Raw genomic sequence first — 16,894 nt, forward strand, 5'->3', positions numbered from 1 at the left:
GGCTAGGGCTGGCATATACCATTAATACCTACAGTCGATTTCATCCTTTCATACAACAGAGATTTTGATTTCAACTTCAAACCTGCCCAGTTTTGTACTTTAGTTTTCATATGGTCGTCCAGATCAGGCACATGCACCAAGAGTTGAGAAATCAATTATCCAAGAAAAGAATCAATATCACTCCGTAATAAGTATGATCCAAGAAAATAAAAATACAATCGACTATGCAGCTCTACTGGGGGTGGCTCTCTCAGGACGCCATAAACAAGCCATATTTACTCTTCTATCTTGAGCCGGTAAATTTACATTTCTAACCACAACTACCACTCTTAAATTGGTGAAAGAATATGGAGGACAAAGAGGGACAAAATTAAGATATATGAGCAACAACAGCAAATGCTTATATACATAGCAGCAGCAGCATTCATCAAGAACAAGCAAGCTGGTCTGGATTTTATCGTTTTACAGATCTCAGTGATCTCACCCTTAACTTTCTCCGCATGTTCGCAAGAAAGCATGCCCAAAGAGAATAAGAAACTAAAACCATGCAGCAGACATAATGAGCAGGAGATATGCGGAAACACCAATAAGAAAAAAATCAAGCCTATACTCATCTCTCTGACAGTAACTTATTCTTCCAACCTTCCAATAATGGAAGCCAAAAATGCAGACAGATGATTCTGTCATTGCACCACGTCAAAGAAAAATGTAAGGGACATTTTATATACATAGGATCCTCTCACGCTAGGTGAAGTCGTCAGTCCCGACACCAACACTAGGTTTATCCACCATGCGAATATTGTACTGTTCATACACTCTGACTCTATTCTCCGCCCACCATTGTTCTGCTTGTTTTTCACTAAAGCGCTTCCGACTGTATGCAGAAATTTGATGACTTGATAAGAATTCTCTTGTAAAATTTAAGATAAGATTCAAGTTTAAATGCAAAAGTTAAACATAACAGGACAGGAGTAGGATGGACTTTAGAGTAAAGATTTTAGAACCTACCTTTTCCACTAGCAACAATATTGGCTATATCACAAGGCAAAAACTACTGAACTTAGTTCTCTTTGCTATGTTCACATGTACGCAAGTTATATATCATAATCAGATGTTATTAGTATCAGCAAGTTCGCCTTAACTAAACTACTAGAGACAGAAAGCACTGACTAATATAATCCTAGTAAGATTAAAAGGATTAGTTGACTACTACACATATTTAAGAAGGCAAAACATGCTAGCAAAATTTCTATGAGATTTCTTTAATTAAAGTGAGAGATACAGGGAAACAAGAAAATTATTCAAAAACGAGTAATCCATATACTTGAATATGATGAATCCCAAGGTTAAAAACATTACCTGAAGCGAACACGCTTAAGATCTTTTATGCCTCCAGGTAAGGAGGTAAGAGTAATGTAAACCCCAGGCTCATCTTGTTCAACCCCCTCGATATCATTTTGATAATCAGATCTTCTGTTTCCATTTGTTGATTCTGAATAACCGGGTCTGTTGTGACTGGAACTGTGATCACTGATAGTTCTTGCACCACTGGGTAACTGGCTGTTAGGTCCATTTTGCAGAAAAAAACTGGTTGACCCGTTGGATATAAATTGGCTGTCTAATCCATCAGATAACATGGTTCTGTTTGATATATATGATTCTGATTTCTGGCATGCAACTTGACCATTTAACTGATCAAATGAAGCATTTGAAACATCACTGGAAGCAGAATATAAGCAATGTGAAGTGGCTGGAGGAGAATATATGTTCCGGGATGCTCCAACAGGCAGTCTTTCAGCCATGTCCTTAAGCTGGCAGAGTAGAGTAACATAAATATTGAGATGAAAAATATTAATTGCAAAATCCCTAGTGTATGCATGTTTCATTTTTAGTGCTACAGTGGAAAGTGATATTAAAATCCGTTGAATAACAGGCAAGGCGATGGTACAACTATGAAAGTAGAGGAATATGGATTTGCATGCGAAGTACAGTTGCAGCTAGGGATCAAGCATATAATTTAGGTTCACTTGTGTAAAAAAAGGGGGGGAAACTTAATAACATATTACAGTTTACATGCTAAGATAACCTTACTTGAGCAGTTAGTGACTTGATCACTTCTTTTGCTGCTTTGCATTTAGCAGTCTCTTCCCCGGCAACTGCTACCGCCTCCAATAACTGTTTAGTAGTTTTTTTAAGCTCTGCCTCTTGAAATTGTGCTTTTCGTGTTAGAGTTTCCACCTAATATTTAATTTGCAAGACATGTCACATTGTTAGTCTATAAGAGAAAAGAATTGGATTTGGAAAAACAAAGGTATAACTAGACTATTATGCTAAAAAATGCCACCTATATTTGCCATTTGCACAAATTTTTATTTTTAAGAATACTGCATGGTGTAACTAGATAAGAAAATTATCATCTTCAGACCTAGGAACATGGACCTGAAATAGTTGAAATTGCAAAGATATGGATAAACCAAAAAAGAAAATAAAAATTCATTGCAGGGTTGCGTAAATGTAAGACCAGCACTTTGTTGAGAATACATGACTATCCAAACCACAGAGAACTTTTCCGAATGAAATAACAGCTTTAGTTTAGGAAGCTTTATAAATAAAGAAACAGGGAACAAGAAGAAAATGAAGGTAACAACCACTTGACGAGAGTGAGAATCCAGAAATCAATATATACCTGCCCTCTTAGTTTGATGATTTCTTGGCTGATGTGAGCATTTGTCTCTTTAGCTTCATTGGAAACCATTATTGGCGAAACAAGCCCCCCAAGAGTTGGAGGAGGTGTTGTAGAACGAGGTGGACTGGGCCGTCTCGATACTGGTGATGTTGCTCGAGAAACGATTCTTGATCCAGGAACAGAAGCTGAAAAATATTTCTTGGATGATCCAAATACTGGATTAAAAGCTTTTGAGACATTAAGGCCACCCCACTGTGAAACATTGTTTGAAACAGGAGACACGCGACTGGTAGCAAACTCTAAGTTCTTCTTTCTCTTGGTAATACGGGATTCATTTTGCTTCAAGGATTCTGTAGAGGAAAATCTGGCAAGATTGGAAAGAGAACGGGATTCAAACTTCTCGTCCTTTCCACTTGCATTGCCAAACCCTGGATTCCTATTTCCTCGCCTACTTATAGAAGGGTTAGATTGTGCGTCAGCTTCAATCGTGCTTTTTAGTTTACCCGAACAACTATCGCATACCCGATATGGTCTGTCAGGATTTGGTGCCATAGAGGCCCTGAGTGACTTCCTGCTGCTGCATGAATGACAAAAAACAAGCCCACAGTTATAACAATTGTGACGCTTTCTTTTGAAATTAAACGGTAGACGGCATCCCGAACACATAGACTGATCTATCCCTGAAACCCACTTATGAAGGCAGATAGCAGCGGTGAAATTAGTACCACAGGCAACACTTTTTACTTGCTTGTCTTTTAAAGCTTCAACGTGGTTTGGAGAAGTTCGGTCATCTGTGTCTCCATGACCCAATTGACCTTTTGTACCCTTGCCCCATGTGTAAACTTCAGTTCTTGAAGTTAAGACTGCAACATGATGGGCACCACAAGCTATCTCTTCTACGAAATTATTGGAAAGTTTTCCTTCAACACGAGACGGAAGCTTCCCATCAGCTTGAGGATTACCTAGCTGTCCATAAACAGGACTGCCCATGGTATAGACATGACCTGAGGTTGTAAGGGCAACTGTGAAGCTATAACCGCAGGCAACTTGGCAAAAGTTGGATTTGACAAGAGTGGTAACACAAGTTGGAACAAGTTTAGCTTCCTTGTCACCATGGCCAAGCCGACCTTTATCCCCGTCTCCCCATGTAAATAAATTTCCTGAAGAACAATTGCTAGAACTTGAATTACCAACCATGACTTCTATGACGGCAGCAGTATGCCATACACCACAAGCTGCTCGCACTGTACGACGCCCTTTAAGAGACTCGACCTCTCTGGGTTTTGAGACACTAATACGATCTCTGTGCCCTAAAACACCAAATGTTCCATCACCAAAAGTAAATAATTGTCCAGCAGAGGTCACTACAGCAGTATGCCAGGGACCACACGAGACTGATGAAACATGGATACCCTCCAATGGTCCAAGTACCTTCTTTGGGACACAATGGCTTACTTCATTCCCATGACCAAGAAGACCAAAATGGCCATCTCCCCATGTGTACAGATCACCAGAAAGTGTTACAGCACATGTATGGTACTCACCACATGCCACAAGCTCAATGTTTGTAGCACCAAGGGCTTCAATAAGCTTTGGATGCAGAACATCAGAATCTACACCATGGCCTAGCCTGCCTCCTCTTTCCTCACCCCAGGAAAATATCTCTCCTTGCTTGGTTACAAAAGCAGCATGTCGTCCACCACAAGCTATATTTTGAACATCAAGTACCACTGCGGATTCTAACACTTTGGGCAGTAAAGAATCCACGTTGGCGCCACAAGATTTCCCTACTTTGTGAGGTCCCCCACCAACAACCCCATCACCAGTGCATTCCCCCCAAATAAAAACATCACCCAAGGAATTATCATCATCGTGACCAGACCCTTGGCTTGAAGAACTAACTGCACTAGATAAGCTTATTCTATAAGCATCCATCCCAATTCCTTTCACTTGACTGTAAATCCCATCTGAGTTTCCTGACGATAAAGAATGGACAGATGCGCTAGCAGAATATGGTAGAAAAGAACCTTTAGGCGGCACATCATATTTAATCATATCTGAAAATGCATCAGTTTTAGTAGCATTGTCATATGGAGTATGAAGTCGGTGCTGCTCCTCACTATCCTGACAAGGTACATAAGATATTTGTTGCAGTGTATACTAGAATTCACAAGCACAATCACGTAACAAGGAGGGACTGCCCACAGATTGTATGCTTCAAGATGGAAAAAATACCTTTTGCAAGCTCTCAATACTATAAGCTGGAGAAATTAGAGGGGAGCTTGTTGCAGTGTATGTTCTAGGACTACTAGCTCCAGATGGGATACCATCACTCCTTGATTCGGTTCTGAACTTTCTTTGACGACCACATGATATTAATGCTTTTAGACCACTAAACCATAACTCAGCTTCATCTTTATCCTTGCAAATCTTATGAAAAAAGAGGGGAAGAACACATAAGATTTCATGTCAAATATAACAGTTGTCAAATGGTTGATGAGGAGTTAAGAATCCACATATGGCGGATATCATATTAAACTCTTACCAAATCAAGTGACCTGTCATTGTATATTAATGAGAACGACTGATACTCTTTCTCGGGTCGTGGATACCTCTGAAATATTGGCTGCATAAGTAACAAGCAAGAAATAAAATATCATTACAAAATTTAGAGTTCGAATTCTGAAACTAAAAAACTTGCAAACATAAAAAAAAAATTCTAACACTGCACCAGAAAATGTGATATAAACCTGATCACAGGTTGCTGAACTTTAGTTCAAGAAAGGTGGTCTCATTAATAGAACATCTGTAAGTGATCGATGTGTTGCACATCCGTCACTAGTATAAATATATCTTTCCAGTCAGCGAAGTTATATTATTAGCTGTAAGTTCCTTTGTTATTTGATTTACTCTCCATGTTATTTACTATAAACTTATGAGCAATGATTTGATATTGATATTCTACAGAATGTCTAGTGCTTGATGAGGATATAAGAACCTTCAAACTCTATTTAGTCAAACTATGAGAAATAGTATTGCAATCAAAGTGAACATGATTCACTAAGTCACTTTAAAGTGTAGATCCGTATAAAGAAACTTACAGTGCGTTGCCCTGAGATGATTTGGGACACATGACATAGTTTAAGGTGTTTCTCCTCTTTACCCGAAAACCATATTAGTACAGATCCGTCCTGAAATAAGTGGATAAACAATAGTTTACCATCTATATAACAAATGCAAGGATTATTACTGTGTAGAACAAGAAGATTGGGGGGTGGGGTGGGGTGGGGTGGGGTGGGGGAGGGGGGGAGGGGTTGCTAAGGCCTTTTATAATGTGAAGTAATTGTGTGACAGCAATAAAGAGCTTGGAAGTTTAGTCATAAGCCTTTTTCTTCTTTAGAAAAACTAATTAACAACAAAACTACTCCAGACCCATAGAAGCACCTTTTAATACATAGAAACTAAGTATTTAATCTTTGCTATAACTATTTCATGCAAATATGAAGTATATATTAGCAAGTACCAATCAGCTCACTAAATAAAAGCATTTTGCAATACATAGGAATTAAGTGTATATATCAGCTCACATGCTACAAGCAAATTGACAATTTTTCAAAAGGATGATGAAAAAAATGATCAGAAATACAATGCATTTAGGTCACTGCATGCTTCAAGCAGTAAAATGAAATGTGGTCAAGAATTAACCTAAACCTCACTGAGAATGATGGAATAAGAAATACATTGCTCCCACAAAAAATTGCAACAACCTAAACAGTTCTATGATAAATATATCTATACAACATTGCACTTATTCACCAGCATAATTTCTCCGTTGCTACATTTATTTTCATTCTGATGACTAAATATAGTGAAAATTTCACTTCTCTTATGGAAATTTCTTGTAAATGGCGCTCTCAACTCATCTGGTCTCCAAAACCTTTGCGCTCGCACAAATTTAAGTTGCGTTTGCAGTCTTATTTCTATTAGTAGAGAGGATATTTCTAAGAATTTAATCCCGCAGCTATTCTTACACAGAAAGAGCACTTACTTACACAGAAAGAGCACTTAATAGTCAAATCATGCACATAAACAAAAATTTAATGGACTCCAGTGCAAATTCAATAAAAAAAATTCCATCAATTTGAAAATATCAGCTTCTGGTACAAGAGATATGAAACAATTTATTTTACAGAACAATATACAGATACCTTGCATACTATTTTAAACAGCAGTCTTTTTGTTTATTATGATTCTATATTGCCTTGAAAGAAGATATAATTTTAGTATTATTATTTTTGATGCAACCTAAAAGGGAGGGAGAAAAGGATTCATCTCTAAAACTACAAGACTTGTTTATCATATTTCATTAACTGTATTTATTATAATTCTATGGTTATACTATAAATTGGGAACATACAAGAAAATGTTAGGCACTTTGTTTGAAAATTTTCAGTGTGGCCGTATTGGTATTTTTATTATAAAATCACATCCTATTCACAATGGCACTACTATATAACAACTCCTTGAACTATACTGAAACTAAACATCAGTAATCATAAATGGTTACGAAACTACAGAACATCCGAGTACCGAACTCACATCTCAATCACAAATTAACTGTATATAATCTATAATTGTAAATGCACTTGCAGATCACTTAATGAACCATTCATATCAATTAATAAAAATTCAAGTCTGCTTCAAAACTATATAATATGTAATTACTGCTAACTGAATGATGTACTTGTGAATCCGATTAACAACATAAGCACAACAACAAACGACTGAAGCTTAAGCATTCATTTCCTCATTTCGGGTCACTGACAATCATTATTATAGAAGAGTAGATTAAGCAGAAACTTACATTGGCAAGCCTGAATGGACAAAACTTGGGCTTCCCCCTTCTTCCGTATTTAAGCAAATAGGCTCCTTTCTTTAGAGCAGTAACGGCCTGTTGTAAAGATTAGCGAACAACCTATATTACAGACAATTCAGCTCATTTGTAGTGAAAGATGAAACAAGTGTCATGAATACATAAGTAGAGGATCAAAAATAAGAATAATGGACAACTAGTAATGTATATGTGTAGTTGAATCAATGAATTTGGTTACTAGTATGTTTGTGTGATCTTATTGAACAACTAGTAGTAAAGTAAAATGAACATGTATAGTGACTAAATGAACATAGAGAAACAATTGGAATCAAGAAAAGCAATATGGGAATTAGTATATACCTGGTAAATGTCCCTGTGAGCTTGAGCAACTGTTGTACTACTAACATCTGAAGTCATACCATATCAAATCATTCTGCATTTCATCTCCCTCTCTCTCTCTCTCTCTCTCACCCTCTCTCTCTCTCTCCCTCTGTTGTGTGGTTTTAGTTTTAGGTGTTGAACTAGAGCAACAGGAAACAGGTGTTGTACAAGGCATTCATTGAAAAAAGTAAGAAAAGGGAGATTGATGAGCAGAAAGTGGAGCAAGAGTATAAAATAGATGTAAGTTGATCTGCTTAGTTGATATTTTACTATAAATGTATATAAAAAGAGACAGATAGAGAGTATGTGTAAGTGTATATCTGTATGTGTTGAGGCTGTTTAAAGAGTGCATGTGGAAGAAAAAAGAAATAGCAGAGACTACTGGTAATGAGGGTGTGTGTTACACAAAATAATACCCCACCGGACTCCAAATCAGATTTACAACACCTATTGCAGATCTCTATGATGTTCGTTCAACTGGAAAATTGATCAGAACTTGTTACAAGTTACTCCCCGTCCTATTTAGAGATCTTTTAACTCTAACTTAACTCGTAAAACATTCGAATTTAGTTTGGAAATAATCGAGTCAATCTCGAGTTTAAAACATTATAAAATCTACTTCTACTTTTATATATATAATAGCCCAACAGGTACATGTCAAGCCTCCGGGTTTCGACCTCAAATAACTGAATTTAGGTTGAAAATGCCCCAAATACCCAAATACCCGAAACGTGGCCCTCACTAACCAATAGAGACGCTACTGGAGTAGCGTTTTTGTTAAAACAACAAAAACGCTACATCGTGTAGCGTCTTGGTTAAATATTTTTTTTTAAAACTCAAAAACGCTACACGTAATAGCGTTTAAGTTTTTTAAATTTTTGTAAATGGTAAAACGCTACTTGTAGTAGTGTCTTTATTTTTATTCAGTTTTGTATTAAGTTTTTTTAGCACACTGGCGTTTTAACTAAAACGCTACACTAAATGACGTTTTGTATATTAAAAACGCTATTTCCATTAGCATTTTCTTTTACTGAATTTTTTTAAACCAGTTAAACGCTATACGAAGAAGCGTTTATGTTGGAGGCTTATTTAAAACGCTACTTAGAGTAGCGTTTTAACCTATTTCTTGTGCCAAGGCAGAAGCCTTCTGCCTTCTACCACACAAAAAAATTCAATTCAATGTAAATTTCCCACCACAACTTAAAAACCAAAACTTTTAAACTACCAATTCAATGTAAATTGCATAGACAATATAAACTAATTCATAACAAGATAAAATTTAATTTATATCATAAATCATTCATACAATTTTCGCCAAATTCAAACAACCATATCAAATTGTACTTGAACAATAGTACTACAACAATAAAAACAACTACAGAATCAACTGTCTCTCGATGAAGTCCCTCCATGCTTTCCCCGGCTCTGGAAATCCATCTCGTTCCTGTATCTCGTTGTTTTTCTTCGCCCCTTCCTCTTCTCCATATCGGGGTCATGCACAACTCTCGGGAAAGCAAGCTCTGTAGGATATCGAGGATCACCCCTGTTTAGAATTGGCTCAAAGATACCATTATAAATCTTCGATTGGTTCTCTAACTTATACCAATCTCCAACAAACGCATGGAAGTTCATCTTCACATGTGAAAAACATGCAATTACATGGGAGCAAGGGATTCTATAAGTTTGAAATTTTCTACACGTACAACTAGACTCCATAAGACGAACCGTGTGTGTGTTTCCTCCTTTCAACCCATCCCTCCTTGTAACTACTTGGAATAACCAAGTCCCCCGATCAAATATCTTCACACTATGTCCCGTGGAACGTCTTACAACACGGTTCAAGAAATGGGATGCATATTTGGTGAAAATCTGACCTTTCGATACTTGTGTTGCAATTTCAAGACGACGTTGATCAAAGTACTCAACCGTCTTATGGAATAGTACTCGCACCAATGAAGTAAGCCGGAGCCTCCGAGCGTCGACAATTGCTTTGTTCCAACTCTCAGCGTGGTTGGTAGTCATGATGCCAAAACGATGATGCTCGTGGTCATGTGCCAGTGACCAGTTCCTTACTGGTTTGTCCTCAAACCATGTAAGTGCTCGGGGCTCTAGTGCCAACAACTCCCCCCATAGTAGTTCAAATTTCTTAGGCTGGACCTGATATGCCAACTCAACCAATCTATCCTTCAATCCAGCTTTCTTGAATTTGGTGGAAAAGTTTGTGGCAAAATGTCTCACACAGTACCGATGATGATTAAGTGGCTCATTCATCCCTCCTTCTGCATAGCTGCCATGATCCCTAAATGTTTATCAGAAATGACACATATCTCGTGCCTCCGACCAACCACCAAGCTCCTCAACCTATCCATGAACCAATCCCAGCTAGAGTTGTTCTCCGACTCCACTATAGCAAACGCCAATGGTAGAATGTGACTAAACTCATCTACAGCTGTTGCACTCAGAAGAACACCCGGATATGGTCCATACAAATGAGTCCCGTCTATCAGTATGACGGGTCTTTCTAGCTTTCAACTTCCAAATGCAACCATCATTTCTATACTTGCACGCAACATACCAACTACACGGATCTGATCGTATCACTCCAATCTCTAAGTGATTCTGAATGTGGTATTGCTTCACCACATGCATCAAATCCTTTTTCGTGCTAAATAACCTCCCCTCCTTCAACTCCAACGGGACCTCATTATTGGCAGCCTCGACATCGTCGAATGAGGTCATCCTCTCTAAATGGGAAGTATCGACCGACATGAAGCTATCAACCACATCATAGTCATGTCTAAAACGACTACCACCCGAATCACGCCCACTACTCTTCTCCCCCATACTAGAACTACTCCTTAACAAAATCCCATCACAAGACAATTTCTCTACATAAATTTCAACAAAAAAGGGCATCCCTTTTGACACCACAACACCAAACATTAATTCTACATCATCATCATCTTTGATTGGTATAATCCCGAATTTCAAATCATAGGGATTTTTACACCTATAAAATAGCCTCAACCTACTACTACTATCAATCTTCAACTTGGAATTTAACAAAGCACATAAATTAGCATAATTCATAGACAAATCTAGCCTAACATGCTTCGAAACAGGTTTATCATAAACAAAACCTTCTAATTGAGATTGAATGATATTACCGTCATTGTATATCCATCCAAGAACCGTATTCCCAGCTTTCGAACCCGAACCCGAAGCCATGATTGTATCTATGGAATTTTTTCAAATATCAATTTGTATGTAAGCTAAGGCAGATGTGTGAGGGTAGGAAAATGGGTTAGGGCAGTGTGTTTGGAATGTGTGAAGTGTTCTGCTGGGCTGTGTGTGTTTCTGCTGGGCTGTGTATATAAAACCAAAAACGTTAGACGCAGAAGCGTTTTGGTCTTAAAATTAAAAAACAATACGCTAGTGCGCCTAGCGTTTTCACACACACATATATTTTTTATTTAAATTAAAAACGCTAGTGACATTAGCGTTTTCACTTAATTTTTTTTATTTAAAGTTAAAACGCCAGTTTCATTACCGTTTTGGTTTGTTATTTTTATTTTGTTACTGAAAACACTTATTTTGTATTTTGTTTTGATTTGTTTGAATGAAAAATGAAATGGTTAAAATGAATTAATAATTCTAAAATCCAAAATACTCTATTTGAATTTTTTTTACCTATTTTGAATTTTTTTTCATTTACTTAAAAACAAAATACCAAATCTTTTTTTTCTAGCAAAAAAAAATACCAAATCTTTTTTGATGAAAATTTGAATTAAAGCCTCGCATTAATTTAATTTAAATTAAAGTATAAAATTAACATTCTGCAACCCTAAATGTTAACGGTTGTAAATTTATTTATTCCGCCAGCGTCTCGGCTTCAGGGCCTTCGGCCCTTCAGCCTCGCTTAATTAGGGTTTAGGCTCGAGGGAGTAGGGCCTACCGGCCCTACACCCTCAATCCCAAACTCTAACCGTCAGCCAATTTAATATACAGTATGAATTAATCTTTCTAAAACCCAAACCTAAACTCTAAATGTTAACGGTTGTAAATTTATTTATTCCGCCGGCGTCTCGACTTCAGGGCCTTCGGCTCTTCAGCCTCGCTTAATTAGGGTTTAGGCTCGAGGGAGTAGGGCCTACCGGCCCTACACCCTCAGTCCTAAACCCTAACCGTCGACCCATTTAATCATTAAAACAGTAACGATGTACTAAAATATAAACATAAGACATGAAATTAAAATATATTCAAGATCCGTGCTATCATAAATCACAAGTTCAGCATCCTATCACTAGAAATGTCATCAAAAACCTACAAATCATCCTCTATGTGAACCAGTACCACAATCAGGAGCTTTACTATCCCTCTTTGACCGGCGAACATAAAAGACCTCAGGACCAGCCCGATCAACTCTAACTGAACTCCTCTGCGTACCAGGCTGACTAGGCTGCGTAGAATGTGAAGAGCTGCCCAAGTCAAAAGGGGGTACCTCTGGTGTACCATGCCAAGGCCGAAGCCTGTGCTGACGCTGCACAACAGGAGGAGGCTGCTCTGTACTGGTATCTGGCATGTGAGAAGTCTGCTGCTCAGGTACTGGCTGTGAATGCAAGCTTAGGCCTAGAGAAAAACTAGGCCACCAGTCACCGGCACCAGTAGTAGTAGCTGTGGCAGAAGCAACAGCAGGGGGAGTAGAAGCCTCAGCTACAGTAGCAGTAGCTGTGGCAGCAGCAGCAGCAGAAGACTCGCCAACAGTATCAGCAGCAGCAGTCGAAGACTCAGGTCCACCATCCTCGCCTGTATCTGCATGATCCTGCTCATCAGCATGATCAGCATCATCAACCGGCTCATCAACTAATCGTCCACCGCCTCAGCCTCCTCTGCCACGAGCACGGCCTCCTCTGCCACGAGCACGACCTCCCCTGCCACGACCACGGCCTCCCCTGCCCACACCACGGCCTCCCCTGCCCTCACCACGGCCTCTCATGCCACCACCACGGCCTCCTCTGCCACCACCACGGCCTCCTCCATCACCTGCATCCTCCACCTCCTCGTCATCTATATCATCCTGCTCCTCAACTGGAAGTGGCTCAAACACGTGTGCATGCCGATCTCGGAGAGCCTGCAGACTCTGAGTGGCTATCTGGAACATATCCGGGAGATGTCGAGTACCGTCTGCCAGAGCTTGAAGCAAGACTCCCTGAAATACAACGAATACAAAAACAATATCACCTACTAGAACTCATCAACTAATGCATGACAACTAATACAACTAATACTCCAACTATTTATAACGAAAATACAGGTATGAGATCACAGAAAGTGCAGATATAATAGCGAAAAGATACTTACCAGGTGGACGTGCAATGCACCAATGTGACTAAGGAACCTCACAGTCCTAGGCAGGTACCAATCCATGTACTCTGGGACTGTAGCATCACCATCGATCAGGTCATCAATCCAAATATGCTCCATACGATGCTGCCAGTGTGTCACACTCGGCTGATGTGTCTGTATATAATCCAAGACCTTCTGCCCCCTCAACATCATAGCATGATGCTGATGTGGCTCGACAATGTAAACACATATCAGGGGGCCGCGATAGCGCCATAGTGGACGGCCAGCCAGACAGTAGTCTGGCAATCTGTCAAGAATCCCGGCATAAGGCTCCCAAATGAACTGAGCTGGAGAAAGCTCATCCAATACCGTCCGAGCTGAAGACACAGTGCGTGCATCACTCTGCACGTAGGAATGTCCAACAAGCCACCTATAGACATTATAGGATTTCAAAAAAGGAAACATTACTCAAATTTGAAAAGACGGTTCACAACTTGAAATAACTAGTAAAAACACAGCTACTACGTACCTGACTCCATGTGGTCCTGGAAGCTGATCCCCCCAGAAACCAACACCCACTAACGGAACAGTGGTCTGAATAGGGGCAAGAGAAGTCAACCTCTCCCATGCCCAGAGCTGCAACAAGTGAAGGCATTCAGCGACCTCCAATCTACCCCCTTTGCAACCACTGCAAAGCTCCCTGTAAAGACGGGCCAAAACAGCTGGACCCCATGCATAACCTCCGAACTCAGCCAGGTCACGAACAAAATGAACCCAAAACGAGTGTATGAGTCCACCTGAATGGTCGGTGAACATCGACCCCCCAAGCAACTGGATAAAGTAACACCTGGCATGAAGCATGACCTCATCATCCCCTGCATCAGCACATAATACTGGTGGAGAGAGCCTCTCGAACCATGTGAGCCGTATCCTCCCCTTGTTGAAAACGTTCTCTGGAGAAATCTGTCCAAATATCTGACCAATGGTGGTCCGCCAGGTATGTCCAGGTGGAGGGGCGATGGGACACATCACGGGCTCTCCATCAATGGGTAACCCAAGCAAGACAGCAACATCCTGGAGTGTGATAGTACACTCTCCCATCGGCAGGTGGAATGAATGTGTCTCTGGTCTCCATCTCTCTACCAGAGCAGCAATCAAATTCCAATCAAGCTGCAGACTGGATACCCGAGCTAGACCATAAACGCCAGCTGCCTGCAGAAAGGGGATCAATCGAACATCCATGTTGATATCAGATTGGTTGGCGTCATGACGCCTGAACCTCTGCAAGGGCGCACCACCAGCTCTCCAGACAGATCGAGACCTATGAGTGGCCTGTAAGTGAAGAAGGCTAGAATCACGAGGTCCCTGGTCTCTAATAATAGCCTGTGAACAAAAAGAAGGAAATACAAAGTCAACACATCATACTAACCTTGGTGAAACTAATTAAAACAAAGCAACTAGTTAATCTTGAAATGGGAACTACAATTTGGTTGAGTGTGTGTGTGTGTGTTTGAATATTAGTGAAACAACTAGTTAATTAGCTATTTAATTAGACAAATGCACAAGTAAAGCAACTAAGTTAAAAGCTCATCTGCACACCACCAATTAAACAATAAAAACAAATAAAGTCTAGCCTAATCAACTAATCAATAATTACACCATTAACTAAAAAGGCAAAGAATCTAGTTTATTTAGAAAAATTATTATTTCACCCAACAAAAATCCATATAAAATCATTTGCATAGATGCTACATTAAAAGGTTACTAGTATACAAATTAGAGCATCAATTAAAAGCAAACATGCGATTATTTGTATATTTCAATCAAGGCATGATCTCTGCAGATTGAGAGATTGCATCGAGGACTCAAGTGTGTCTCAAATGCATAATCTACTGCTCCCTCTAGTATGCTAGTGCTAGATAAAATCGCAGAGTCAAAAGGTGCAATACCATTTCTGGTCACACTGCTAGGCACTTCTTGACTCTATTACAATTATTATGACTTGATTCGTAGATATTTGCAAGAAAAACGAGCTTGTTTTAATAATTAGTAGTGTTAAATAAATTATAAAATACTGTTTTAAGAGGAATTTCATAAATGATTCTGCCTTCATTTCAGCGTCTTCCAGATATAATGGTTCATTAAGACTTAAAATGAGTTGCAACCATGAAGAAGGTTACAAAGAAGCTCTAAAAAAAGTTCAAAAATTAAACAGATCAATCCAGGAGAAGTAGCTAAGTTGGGGTAAATTAGAAATCTGTACTTCAGTTCTGGGCTATAATTTATAACCATTTAAAGAAAGTGAAAGGCATATGTTTAGCCTATTTGTAATTAAAGAGGTACCAACTCAACTCTAATAAGAAAGCAAGGTAAATAGCAAGTACTGTTGAAGGAATCCGTACGAAGAACGTCAAGTGATTTATTGAAATTATATGTCTGAAGAATTTCAGGATGCTGCTGCACACCACTGGAAGAAGTTCATTAATATGTTCAAGCCTCAGTGTACAAATAATCTTTTGTAGCACGTCCAGAAGTCCAGAAGGTATAAAGTTTTAATACTTTATTTATTCAGAAGATTCCATACTATTGTTACTTATGAAGAAGAACTACGAAGACAAAGAATCGACGAACAAGCCACATCTCAAATGTTTATTTGATAAAGAATATTTAATTCAGCTAGATACAGATGAACCAGACAGTACATTTGTGTGTCAGTTACTCTAATTAAGTATTCTGCATCAACTACAAGTGGCCGTTCGATCAAGACAAAGATCTACAAAGTTTAATCAAGCCGGAAGTCTCTGCTGATGAAGATATACATTTATATAAGTATTTATTTAATTATCTCACTTATCAAAATAATTAAATTGGTTGTATAATTTATTTATTAAATTGATTCACCTTCGAATTAATTTAATTTATGAATTTATATAATTAATATAATTAAGTGGGTGATTATCTAATATTTATATATATTATTTAAACTGATTTATGCATTAAAAGACTCGGTATGACATTATCAGATAATGTCATACCGTGTCCATCCATGCGGCATTCCTTGCAATGACTTTATAAGTCATACTGTTGAGTCTTGTATGTCTTAAATCAGTCGGTATGACTTTTCTAAACAAAGTCATACTGTGTGCCTGATACAGACATACACTGGCATGACATTATGTAAAGCATAATGTAACGTAACTGTAATTACGATAACTCAACACAACAAAAGACAGGAAACAATACGTAAGTATAATACAGGAATCTACAGGTTGGAGATTCGATACGAACAGACAAAGACAATCAAGATATCTGAGACGAGCATCCGTCCACTGAAAGAAGTTCATTAATATGTTCAAGCCTCAGTGAAGAACAAAGTTCAATGTGTCTGCTATCAAGATTGCCTGAAGATCAAGTATCAAAGACCAGAAGATTCCAGTATATTTAATTTGATTATTTATAATCAAATTTATCGAAGCAACATCTAACCCGGAATGACTGATCAAGTATATTATCAAGCAAAGGATTCAAAGAATAATTTCAGTTCGAGTCGTTCGTGAACCAGACCAGTGCACAGGACGTCAGGACGTACGAAAGTATTCAGTGGATTC

The 16,894-nt window shown here is 38.7% G+C and overlaps 1 protein-coding gene across 3 annotated transcripts; it reads right to left on the reverse strand.

Moving 5' to 3' along the window:
• Positions 1-236: 236 nt before the first annotated feature.
• Positions 237-8,407, reverse strand: LOC108200182 (PH, RCC1 and FYVE domains-containing protein 1). Of its 3 annotated transcripts, XM_017368236.2 has the most exons (9): positions 7,920-8,406; positions 7,551-7,637; positions 5,788-5,877; positions 5,232-5,312; positions 4,922-5,116; positions 2,687-4,810; positions 2,092-2,238; positions 1,360-1,811; positions 237-874 (listed from the first exon to the last, which is right to left on the reverse strand). In XM_017368236.2, exons 1-9 carry the CDS (start codon positions 7,974-7,976, stop codon positions 745-747), a joined length of 3,363 nt encoding a protein of 1,120 aa, XP_017223725.1. In that variant the 5' UTR covers positions 7,977-8,406; the 3' UTR covers positions 237-744. The 3 variants fall into 3 exon arrangements, with proteins under 3 accessions (XP_017223725.1, XP_063941021.1, XP_017223726.1); XM_064084951.1 differs by lacking the exon at positions 5,788-5,877 and having other exon boundaries at positions 7,920-8,407; XM_017368237.2 differs by lacking the exons at positions 5,232-5,312; positions 5,788-5,877; positions 7,551-7,637; positions 7,920-8,406 and having other exon boundaries at positions 2,687-4,805; positions 4,922-5,063.
• Positions 8,408-16,894: the final 8,487 nt, after the last annotated feature.

This window comes from Daucus carota, chromosome 9, assembly GCF_001625215.2.
Source record: "Daucus carota subsp. sativus chromosome 9, DH1 v3.0, whole genome shotgun sequence".
In the NCBI taxonomy this organism is placed as follows: Eukaryota; Viridiplantae; Streptophyta; class Magnoliopsida; order Apiales; family Apiaceae; genus Daucus; species Daucus carota.

Bases quoted from the DNA above. Each gene is read 5' to 3' on its own strand.
- LOC108200182 (XM_017368236.2), bottom strand. From the start codon at position 7,976: ATGACTTCAGATGTTAGTAGTACAACAGTTGCTCAAGCTCACAGGGAC. The intron at 7,638-7,919 runs GTATATACTAAT...TCTTTACAACAG, and splicing joins CTCACAGGGACATTTACCAG to GCCGTTACTGCTCTAAAGAA. The intron at 5,117-5,231 runs GTAAGAGTTTAA...TTTTTTCATAAG, and splicing joins ATGACAGGTCACTTGATTTG to ATTTGCAAGGATAAAGATGA.